Source organism: Phalacrocorax aristotelis, chromosome 8 (assembly GCF_949628215.1).
Source record: "Phalacrocorax aristotelis chromosome 8, bGulAri2.1, whole genome shotgun sequence".
NCBI lineage: Eukaryota > Metazoa > Chordata > Aves > Suliformes > Phalacrocoracidae > Phalacrocorax > Phalacrocorax aristotelis.
Window position 1 is genome coordinate 39,259,190 of NC_134283.1, and position 12,356 is coordinate 39,271,545.

Below are 12,356 nucleotides of genomic sequence, written 5' to 3' on the forward strand. Positions count from 1 at the left end.
TGATATTCCATTAATTTCCACACAGGAGGAAGTTTGCACTGATTAGAGGCACAAGCCTCTTGTCAAAGCCATTCCTCCCCCCCTTCCCAGTATTTCGTCTTGCAGCAGCTGCCAGACTGCAGATGTGGCCTTAGGGGGCAAGCCTCACTCCCAAGGCTGAGCCATCACGCAGTGTTTGAAATGCAGACACCATCCTCATCTCCATAAAGGATGGGGAAATAATCTAAAAAACCCACATTCACCACTTCCATAGATCTTATCTTCCCAGAAGCATCTGTCACAGGAATGATAGGAGATTAACTCCCCAGTGTTAAAAGGGGACCTTGGTTCTTGGTGGGTATTCTCTGCTCTTTGCTGGGCTTCCTTTCCCCACCACACACTGGGCAGGACCAGTAGCAGCTCCTTCGGGAGCCCCTAGAGCAACAGGTGCCCCTTTTGCTTTTCCCCTCCCCTTGGTAAGGCTCTACAAAGATCCTCTCCTATGAGGGCAAGCCAACAGTTTGCCAAGCACCAGAATGCTTCTGGTTCCAAAACATTCTCCAGCTGTTTGTGTTGTGCTGAACTGCAGCTCTTGACATCTCCCTCAGTCCAAATGCAGCATTTTCACCTCAAATTTTCCAGGCAATATTGTCATTCACTTCCAGTCATACTGATACATTTGGGACCAGTAGCACATGAACAAGCTGACACCCATAACCTCTAACCACAATCTTTTCATCCCTTAATCCTCAGTCCCCTCTTTTGGTGGCCCCTGAACTTTTCTAATACAGGCAAGCTAAGCAAAGCTTTGGTCTGAAAGCAAATAAAGTCCAGGAGAGGCATAGCCCAAAGTCTGTGAGCACCCTCTCCCAAAACAGGACAGAGAATTTCTGCTGGCAGGGCCCTGATGTCTCCTATCCAGCTGTGAGCCTTAGCAGACACCACTAGTACCACACAGGGTACTTGCTCCTTTACCCAACCTGATCCCTACAGCACACTCTGCTGCACTGGCTCCGTTAGGGAGCATGTGGTCTAATTTAGAATCATTTAAAGTACTCATTTAAAGCATCTGAAAGTATAGAGCTCTAAACAAGAGGGTCTGTCAACAGTCTTTCAGCTCTTTTCTGGGATACATTGCCATCATGTTCAAGGTGAGCTTGGCACCCATACAGCAACGTCAAGATATCTAGAAAGCTGTCCTGCCTGGCTATAATCTATTCCTTTTCATCAAAACAGTTCACAGAAGAGATATATAAACAGTCTCTGAAACAGAGGAACAGATGCAAAGCAAAAGCATCATCTGATGTCAAACTTGCATTAGAACCAAGACTAGACTAAGTGGGTCATCCAGACCTTATTCCCATATCCACCCCTCAGTCACCCTGTTCCCACAATAGGTTTTAATACTACAGGGTGAAAATACTTCGCCTTAGAAGCACATGGTGAACTGCTGTTCCAATCTGTATTTGTCATGCAGGCCCACCAGTGAACGTCAGCTGCAACATTTTCATCAACAGCTTTGGTTCGATTGCAGAAACAACTATGGTAAGTAAAAAAAAAAAAAAATAAATCACAGCACAGCTGCTCAGCCTCATTGCACTCCCAGCAAATGCAGCATCACACTTCTCTTTAGTGTGACCAGAGGAAAATATTGTCTCCGTGTTCCCAATTTTACCTGAGTTTTGAGTAAATTAATGGTCACCACATAAGACTCGCACTGCATGTAGTTGAAGATCACACCGTCTCTATGTGCATCTCTATGAAAACACTGTACAGGAAAAGTTTAAGGGTCAGAAAAGGAAACAGTCTTTTCTGAAGACTTGCCTAAGGCTCCAAGCTCAGAGGGAGTTGCAGATACTTTGTGTTTAAATGCACAGAAATCCAGAAGTTTGAATCATCACTTTAAGTGAAGTGAATTCAGCTGAACTCGAATTCCTTCTGCACCAGATTTCAGATTCCCAAAGATTAAGAGAATCACTAGATGATTATTTTCTTGGAGACGTATTTCCATTCGACAAGGATTTTTTTTTTAATTAAAAAAATCAAAAACAGTATTTGCAAGTTAAGGCTCACTGCAGACAAAATTATCGAACACTGCTAAAGGCTGTATCTAATTGGCAAGATACTAGGAGCAGAGGATCACAAGCACAGGAGGTAATTGCTCCATCTGAAAACTATTAAAGATTGGTTGTGACATAATCAGTGAACAGCAAAGGAAAACTCTGGAGGTGCAGTGCCTTACCTCTGTGCTAATTAAAGGTAATCCAGAAATATGGTGTTTAATTACTCTTTGGTAATACTTTTTCTAGAAAAGCTGTTGAATGAAGGATGCAAGACTCCAGCTTCATGTGTTTTGTGCATTCAGGCAGGATGTTATAGGCTTTACATATAGATCACACCTCTTGAATTGAACAAGTTGCTTGTCGTGCACGCCACTGTCGGAGGAGATCAAGACCTATATGCCTGGGGTTATGAGCCTCTTCTAACACTGTACCATTCTTCTGGAAGTGTTTGGGATTGAGGACAGTTCAGTTCCAGTAGTAGAAAAAAAAAAAAAGCTGTTACTCTGTCCAAGCACAAAGAAACACATCTCATAGTTAGATTGCAGGATTTGTCAGAGTTCATAGGCAAGGATTGTATTCATGGATTCATTTGTATATAAAGCAAATGAGAAAGGACTAGAACCAAAATACACATCTGTTCCTAATGTACTGTTTTACTGGATACCTCCTCTGGTGTTACAGGCAATAAATTGTCTGTTCCTACACAATCTAGCAGAGGTGATCGACAGACTGCAAGGGAGAGGAGCAGGCCCACAAGGGATCCCTGTGCAGTGTACAGAGCACGTTACAATGACATGTTTTTCAATATATCTGTCCTACATTGCAAGGTGCATTGGAGCAGTCATACAAAGATGTCACGGGATCCCAGTATGCAGGATGCTCCATAAAATTAGCATAGACTAGCATGAGAGAAAAAGATGCAGTTCACCTCCAAGACACGCTGCAGGGACTTGCTATCCTCTCCAGATGCCACTCATTTCATAGTCTATCTTCCATAGAAAAAGTTCCCATGGGAACCCAAGAACACCCTCTGGGCACATTGCCTTGTCTAGAAATACCCAAGCCAGCTCTGACAAGCTAGTCCAGATGTCAGGCTGACACAGCATTGTGCACAACCTAATATAATGTGTTTCTTTGGGGACAGCAGTTCTGCTTGTAAATGCTGATGAGAACACAAGCAACACAGGTACAGAAACATCTGAAAATGAGAGCCCAGCAAGTGAGAGTGGTCTTTGGGATTCACTAACCTGGTATTTACTCTGCAGAGAAGCCAGACTCCCCCCTCCATTTGAGGATGCAGCAGGTCAAACAGGCAGCATCAGTTCCCCATCAGTTTCTGGGAAGGGCAGAAGGTCCTGTCATGAAGGGATTTTGAGACAGACCTGATTACTTTGAAGTCAAGCAAGTGATCAAATATCCGGGGGGCAGCTGGGGGAGGGGGGGGAAGGGAGCAGGGAGAAAGTCAATTCAACATTTTACCATAAAGATAGCAGTAGTGTATCACTAAGCCCTGGGACTGATGATGGTAACGCTCCCCCAGCTGCTTCAATGGCCAAAAGAAGAAGAATAACATTATGGTTTAAACCTCAATTATTAGGCACACTAAGCCTGGCCAGGTTCAGAATACTATGTCATTTTATATTTGGTTACTATTGCACTGCTACCTGCAGGAGAAGAGCCACAGGTTTTTATGGATACCACACACACAATTAGAGAATCTCTTAAAATATATCCGTAGTGGGGCTCTTAGTTCCTACAGAAAATATCACTGCTGCCATTTAAGTTTTCAGTGCCTGAATCTCAAAAGTCAGCGTAAATCATGAGGCCACAATGCAGAAGATTAGAGAAATTGGAGGTGAATTCTCACTTACAGTTTGAGGCATCATGGAAGGTAGAGGAAGAGAAGAAAATACAGGAAAATAGAACAAACCAAGCATTTGATGCAGCCACTTGGGTCTACAAACCTCAGAAGGGAGGATTATGAGTTGGGACTGGGAGAAGGTACAGAACTCCCAGAGTGGGCAGAAAGCTGATATTTGCCCCACAAAAGTTCAAAATGAAAAAGGCAAGAAATGGACACCAGAAAACCGGGGGGGGGGGCACAGGGAGAAGTCATCCGCCAAACTGAATTCCCCAAAGCAGAGCTGACATTAGAGAGAGTGAACTAAACTCCTTTAAGCATCCTGCAGAACTATAGACCCAACATAAAAGTCTCTAGTGGTACACATAATCAGTTGGACATTTTTGTTAGATTGTGGCTCATAATTTACATCCATCAACCTCACTTGCAATCTGCTGTAAGGACCAGGGAACCTGCGATTGGGAACATACCCCTGTAAACCCAACAAGTGCTTCAAGGGGAAAGATACTACCAGCTACAACAGCCAGGGCAAGGCCAGACAGCCTTCTTCTGTCCCAAAGCATTACAATAGTGCATCCAACAGAAAGGGATTCCAGAGGACAAATGCAAGATGCATCCACCCTATCCACTTATTTTTATTAAAAACACCAAACAACTCCCACTCCCAACCACAAAGTGTTAAATCCCTTTTTGCTCTTCCAAAGTATAAACACCTTTCCCCCCGCAGCCATACCAGGATAGGAAACTTATAGTAAAGCTACATATTCTTTATTCAAAATGAAACTAAGTCAAGCACCCAGGGAACACGATCTTGGCTTTAAGTGAATAAACTGCACCAGCTTTGGCTTTACTTGTAGCATGAGACAGGTGGTAGGATTATCTGAGCATTTAATCTAACAGATTTCCTGCTATAACAGCAAACCTGGAGTCAAACAATACCCTTAATCTCTCTTCCAATGGAGAAGTTTTATGGATCTCTCACTGGCTTTGACAGTTGGGAACAATTTGTATATAGTGAAGATACATGGAGAAGGAGGAATTTTTTTTTTTTTATCATCACCTAGAGTTGGTAGGAGATAGACTCAGGCCTAAGATGACACCTCCCAGTCCTGTATTTTAAAAAGGGTCCACACATAGCAAACAAGAGAGTGTAAAATAAAGAAAATCACAAAACAGCCAGCACAGGCTTCCCTAGGTACAGTATATATATGCAGATTTATTTCTGCTGACTTCATGCCATAGTTATGCATGAGAGCAAACCAAATGTAACCTTCCAGCCAGCTGCAACACAGCCACAGTTCGTCTCCCAGCATCTCCTAAGGACAGGAGAAGCTGGAGGCTGCAACTGTCCAAATGTTAAATGCTTGTTCAGAGACATCTGTACGTGAGCTTTCCAATGAAATAAGAAACCATCCCACAAAACAGACTAAGCAATGCACTCCAGCTTCACAAGCCACGGTGCAGCAGACAGCAAATATGACTGATGAAGCACATGGGTCACGTTTAATAGCAAGCCCACTCACCCCAAGGTCAGTGAAAGACATAACTATCAATGCACAAAGCCTGTAGCAAAGGCTAAGTTTTAAGCTTAGTTGTCTGCAGTCAGTTATTCTTAAACCCAGACATCATCCCCACAGAGATAATAAGCATGTAACAAGTCATACAACACAAAATGAAAAGGTTTTCACAACACCTCACCGTCTGCTGCAGTTTCAATGTTAGGCCTGCAGTGTTTTGGCCATGTTTATGGTTGAAGTTTGTCTTTGCAATGAGTGGAGGAGGGAAGGGGGAAAAAAGCCACAAAATAAGACTATGAAACTTAAATACAAGGACATAAAAAACCACAAGCTGAAGCACAAGACCTCACTACTAAATTCCTAAGCTTGACACTCAGGAGAGTAGCTACAGCCCAACCCTCCAGCAGTTTCATCCTTCATCAGGAGGAATATGGCTTCCCCTTCTTTTGTAGGAAAGCCCTGAAAAACCTTCTGCTTTAGGTTCCAGAACAAAAAACCCACACATATTAAGCACCAGAGTACTACTCCCACCCCTCTACCACATACCTACCTTCATCAAGCAACAGACTTCTTCCTCAGCAACAATTCCTTCCTTTGTCCCAGCTGTGTCCTTCACACCAGGCTTCAGATTAGCTACTTGGCTACAGCTGTGGCAAGGTAAGAGGCCCCTTATTAACCTTTCCAAGGTCTTCTCCCAGTATGGGGTTTTTTTGTGTGGTTGGTTTTGGGGGGAATGGAGGGCTTTTTTTTTTTTTTTTTTTTTTTTTTACAATCACTCAGTTGTAGAGCTCCTTCGCAGGGCAGGGAGCCTTAACAATGTTTGTTCATTCCCTCTCTAGAGAATGAACCCAATGTAAATAAAGCCCCTTGTGCTCTGCTGTCCAGGTGGGATAACAGACTCTCCTCCTGAGGGATTTTAGTCTCTACCCTGTGTTTTTCCATCAGCAAAATGTAAGTTTATCAAAGTGAAGTCTCTCACCGAAACTGTTCAGTGCAGAGGCTGGTCTGACAGAACCCCTGAGTCAGGGGCTGAAACCTGTTGAGTTTCCTGACAGCTTCCATCCCTTCTTCACAGCACTACCTCCAGCCTGCCACTGCCTTCATCAGCTCACTCATCATCAGATGCCAAGACTGGGGTATCTTGGGAAGGAACAGTCTGAAATAATCTTCCATTTCCTTGGCTCCTTGCGAGGCCACTAAGCAGAATTTCATTTCAGCATTATCAGATTGAACTACTTTGATCGCTTCACATTTTCTTCCTGCCCTGTCTCATTTCCCCCTTGGGAGCAAAATGCCTTTGTGCCAAATTGCAAAGCTCCTGAATGCCTTCACAACACAGAGTTGCTGCTTGCCACTCCCAAGCCAGCCAGAGGAACAGGCTGCACAAGATAATCAATGCCTGGATGTGATTGGCACACAAATGAGTAACTCAAGTGATAAGAAGTATATGGAGAAAGAAATTTTTTTTGCTGAGTTTGCAGCCCCAGTAAAACCTTTGGTTTTTTTTCCTTCAAAGTTCACATCAGAAATTGGTCTGTTCTGTCCATCATTTAGGAATAACTGCAGACTTCTTGGTGGTGCTAAGTAAGATCTCACACAACAGCATCCAGAAGAAACACTGTATATCTCCAGGTAGCCAATGAACGAGTGTTGTTCCGCTCATCAATTCTCAGTTTGACTGTAATGCCTAGGCACGAAGCTTTCAACACAGTTTCCTTTAGCTGGTACAGAATACTGCAACCCTTGTCTTAGGCTATGTCACAGACATACCCCATTTGCTCTCCATGCCTTCTGCTGGCCCCTCAGGCAGTGTCATGTCCCTTTTGCAGTCACAGTGCTTGTTTTTACATTTATGTTCAAATAAGCCTAGACACAAGAAATCTAAAAGGCTGCCCAGCACCTTCAATACTAGCTACTGTGCAGTGCAGCTGTCTGTCATAAGGGAAAAGGCATCTGGGAGGAAGCAACCACTCTCGATGGCCAGGCCAGGACTGTGGAATAAACCCACTGAGAAGGAAGATCTTCATAAACACACACACACAGAGATAAAATATAAATGCCGTGAAATGACAAAGCCAGATAATTGCATTCAGTGCATGTATTATATTTCTTTGTCCTTGCCTTTTTTATATCACAACATAGATAGATGCTCAGGTGTCTATATTCCAAAATAGAGACATAGCCACTGCAAACCCTTGTCTCCAAAGGAGGAGCACAAAGAATAGCATGCACCAGGGCTACCGCACCGCTGAACGGAGGCAGTGCAGTCTCTCACACCACACATCTGCGACATGCCCCTGGACTGTTCCCATGTAGGACGTGAGTACAGGGCACTTGGTTTCTGGAGAAGAATTAGGACGGGCCTTCTTACAGCCATCTACTGTGAGAAGTTAATTTTCATTTGGCCCACAAGCATGTAATTAAGATCCTTTATCATGGTGATGAAGACTATGGCAGTCATTCTGTCCTATGGCCTCTTGTGCCTGCTGTGGAGGCAATGTAAACCACACTACACCTCTCTTCTCACTCTCTCCTTTCCTTATGGCAAATTTTGGAGCAGAAGCAGTGAATTTACTCCAGCAACAAAGCTTACCTGCAGCAACACAGGCTGCTGTAGAGAGATTGGCTCAATTTCCTCCCCCTTCCAACACTCCATCAGGCTGAGACACTTCTGGGCAGCTACCACTGAAGTTTCTTCCAAACATGAGTTTAATTTGTTTTGTACATGACATAAGCCCCCAAGTGGAGCTGACCTGCTAGCATGCAGCCTATTTGTAGCTGAATAAGCAAAACAACCTTTTGCTTTTTACCTATTAGGTCAGTGACATTGATTTCCCCTCACTGCAATGGCTGCAGATCTTTACACACAGAAAAGGGAGAACTGAAAGCGTACAAGTTGTTCGGGGAGCTGCTGTGTGCCATGGAAAGTGGAGATTCAGGGTTGCATTCCTTTTCCAGGTTTGCGTGATTGGCTAGTCCTGAGCCAAGACCCTGGTTCCTAGCTGTCTACAGCTATTCACATTTTCTCAAGACACATTATCCAGGATGGACAGAGATCAATAATTAAGTCAGAGGGATGCACTAGGACTTGTGGAGGTGACATTTGGAATATCAGCAGAGGAGAGAGTGTTGCAACTCTTTTTCATGTTCAGAGCTCTGCTCCTTTTAGCATCAAGTCCTTGGTCCATTTCCTGTTCTCACAATCATTAATGTCATTAGCAGCTTCTGTGCTCTGAGGATGCAGATGGCACTAAGAGGCCCGAAAGAGATTCTAGACCTTGGGCTTGGCTAAGAACTACCCCATCCCAAAACACAAAGTACCTGAGACACCATCCTCTCCCAACCCCCCATTGTGACTGGACTCCACATGAGTCATGTCCTCCTGGACAAGAGGCTGTAGGTTCACAGTCAAGTGAGCACTTGAGGCAGCAACATCAGAAAAACTCTTCTCCATGTGCACCCTTCAACTCCAGAGGTTTGTGTTCTCCAGATGGAAAGAACAGACCTGATGGCAGAGTCAGAGAGATCTCCTCAGAGATGCCAAATAATCTCACCGAAAGAAAGGTCCTAGTGGCTGCAGCAGGTATTGGATACCTATAAGCACGTCAGACACCCTCCATTAACTGTCTGTTAATAAAAGTTTTCAAAGTATATTAGTATTAGAAAGGCACCAAAGAAACCTTTAATCATGATAGCAACTATTATTTTGGGCCAGGGCAGTGAAAATGGTTTATTATATGCTGTTCTTCAGATGCAGTCTGCCTCTAAACTTAGAAAATGTCAATTAATTTATGGACATGGAGCTTTTTATCCCTCTCCTGATAGCTGGCATGTCCTCTCCCCATTTCAATTCGTTGGCTTACTTTCTTACCTGAAATTTAGCAGAAAAGGGGCATGCAGATCACCCTGGGAAGTTATTGGTCAGACAGAGAGAACAGAAACTGCCTTTAATTGTCCAGGAGAGTGTCTGAGCTAGACATCAGCAGTCAGCCTTGACCTGGGGAGCTCAGGGGAGCTGTAAGACACACAGTTACAAGGCAGATATCATTTTGCATAGTGCTGGGGGACTAGTGTCAATTAAAGAAGACAGTCATCCTATAAAATATGTGGCACTTACAGCATTTAGACATTAGAGAGGGAAACCCAGAACACTCACTTAGGATTAGGAAAGCAGACTTCATGCACATCCGTCCCAGGTTCACATACTCTCACCAAGGGCAGTTGCACCCGTAAATTCATCTGAGTTACCTTTATGTTAGTGAACACATGGGGAACATCCCTTCCGTGGACTGCCTGTCTCTCTCTGCCTTTTATTTTTACAAGTCTGGAAGAAACATAAATAGTCACAATATAGGATGGTTCAACACTGAAAGGAAGTTGACTTCAACATCCTTTCCCCCTTAATCCTCTGCAACAGTCATGTTGCTGACACCAGCCCTTACGACCCCTGCAACTGAACACCACTTCTCCAGCCCCAGGGTTCAGATTAGAGGTCTTGGCACTTCACACACAGCTGATGATTGCTGCGATGGAGGGACACAAGGATAGGCAGCTGCTCAGGCTATGAGATGGCTGCAAGCTACAGAGCTAAAAATAATGACGGCTCCTTGAGAAATAATGCCAAGAAGGCATGCCATAGCTTGGAAATGTAGGTCTAGACATGGCGCGGTTTTGAGAATTATTTTAGTACACCTCAGGACTTTCAGCCAGCTCTGAGCACTAACTGCATTTCTCTGCTCCCTGCTTACACCATGCAGGATTATAGAGTGAACATCTTCCTGCGACAGCAGTGGAATGACCCGCGGCTGGCATACAATGAATATCCTGATGACTCTCTGGACCTGGACCCCTCTATGCTGGACTCCATCTGGAAGCCTGACTTGTTCTTTGCTAATGAGAAAGGGGCCCATTTCCATGAGATTACCACAGACAACAAGCTTCTGAGGATCTCCAGAAACGGCAATGTCCTCTACAGCATCAGGTGAGGTGACTTGATGGGGAGAACTCCACCAAGGTCAGGGAGGACAGAGCTAAACCCCCACTGTTCTAGCCTAAAATGAGAAAGTGGAGACTTTGAGCATGCTGTTGGACAGAAGAAATTGAGGGGTTTTAAGTGGGAGATCATCCGATTAACAGTGTCATAGCAACATGGTGGCAAGGAGCATTTGGAGGTCTCTCATGTGACCACCTCCTGACAATTGACAAGAGTACCTCAGGTTAGCTGTGGCTTTGTCTGCCATATTGAAATGCTCCATGATGGATATCCCACAATCTCTGTGGGCTGCCTATGCCAGTGTTTCATCCTCCTTTTGGGGCAGATTCCTTCACACAAAAATCTCTGGAAAGTGGAACACATCCTTATTTCCCTGACCAATATTTTTTTTTTTTTTTGAGTTGAATACAACTACACAAGCTAAAAGAAAGCAAAAGGTCATTAACCAGCTCCTTCATCTGAACCTTTATATCCAGCATTAACCTGTGCTTAAGAGCAGTGAGGTATTCAGTTCACTGTTTGCACATCTAAGCACATCCTTGTGGGAGCAGAGTAATGTGCTGTAAGCGAAGATGTCTTTCTCCAGCCACCCCAAGAAGAGGTTGGCAAAAGTGTGGAATCCTTCTGAGAAAGTGCCACCAGCTACCTGAGCTTCAAGTCCTAATATTTTACTAGTAGCTTCCCCTTAAAAGAAAGCATGCAAAACACCAGTATTTTTCTTCATGTTTAAATGAGAAGATGCCTATCTGAAAGGACTGGGTAGCCTGGCAGTGCTCTATCACACACCAATGATGAGCTTGAGACAAAGACAAATTTTCCTGTGCTTCATGCCTCCTTCCAGTAGTCAGGATCTTGGAGAAGGATGGTGCGTTCAAAAGGCATGGAGACTGCACACCATGAATTGGGCCGCCTCTGGGACAGCAGAGACCATTGCATAGCTGGGGGTACTTCCACACCCCCCGGCAGCTCTGTCTTCAAGACCTGCTAAGACACAACTATGCCTGGGAAATTTATTTTCAGAAACAGTTTTATTTGCAGAAGAAAGAGGAAAAAAATTAGTGAAAAAAGGAGGATGGGGAATGCCTCCTTACATCAGTAGGAGTCTGTGTTGGAACAGAAGGGTGTGGGTCCTTCAGTCACATGGTCACCACTCGCTGCTGCTTCTACAACAGGCAAAAAAGTAATAACCAGGAAAGGGTCAGCCAAAGCATATTGAGATGAAGGGTTGGTCTGGGAAGGAATCTAGCTCATCTCTACCTTTCTCAGTCCAAGGACTTCTGCTCCTCACTAGTAGATTCCTTAAGATCCCTAATGTAAAATTACTGGAGATATACTAACACACACCTAAAACCAGCTGTGCTACATGAAAACTGTTAAAGCCCATGAAAAACTATGTTTTGAAAACTGCAGCATTTCCTGACAAAAAAAATTAGGAAAACTCCTAAGTAGAGAACCATGGCTTTGTCATCTCAGAATAACTCTTCCCATTCATCCCCTTATTGCTAGATCCCAGAATCCATCAGTAAAGCTAACTAATTGTACTGAATTTCCCACAGGAAATAAACCCAAACCCCCACCTTCACTTCATTTCCAACACTATCCACTCTTTATTTTAAACCAATGAAATTAAGATCAAACTTCATGAGCTTAAAGAGGGAAGGCTTATCTCTATCTTGAAGACTTTTTTACCTCATGTATAATGTAAATTTGCCCAAGGTACGCACATCCTGTCTCACACTGCAGCTCCCAGTGGGAGCCATGGGGAAGAAAAAGCAGCATGGAGCTGTAAAATGGAAAATAAACAGCTTAATTCTGCAATGTAGACAGCCCCCATTAAACATCAAGGTGGTTCCAGTCCAAAGACCAGATCCCTGATGGCCAAAACAGTAAAAGAATTGCCATGCACATTGGTGGAATGTGGAAACCTCACGTTTCTTAATTTC

At 44.0% G+C, this 12,356-nt stretch overlaps 1 protein-coding gene and 1 long non-coding RNA gene across 4 annotated transcripts in view; one reads left to right on the forward strand and one right to left on the reverse strand.

The window, feature by feature from the left end:
• The window catches only part of LOC142061506 (uncharacterized), a 190,358-nt gene extending 180,620 nt beyond the window's left edge, over positions 1-9,738 (reverse strand). For all 3 annotated transcript variants that reach the window (XR_012662138.1, XR_012662137.1, XR_012662139.1), the window contains exons 1-2: positions 9,577-9,738; positions 3,290-3,397 (exon numbers count right to left, since the gene is read on the reverse strand). This is a non-coding gene — a long non-coding RNA (uncharacterized LOC142061506). The remainder of the gene's footprint in view (positions 1-3,289; positions 3,398-9,576) is intronic.
• The window catches only part of GLRA1 (glycine receptor alpha 1), a 41,148-nt gene that overhangs the window by 18,827 nt on the left and 9,965 nt on the right, over positions 1-12,356 (forward strand). The window contains exons 3-4 of the mRNA XM_075102658.1: positions 1,457-1,524; positions 10,178-10,401. Of these exons, the coding sequence (XP_074958759.1) occupies positions 1,457-1,524; positions 10,178-10,401 (292 nt within the window). The remainder of the gene's footprint in view (positions 1-1,456; positions 1,525-10,177; positions 10,402-12,356) is intronic.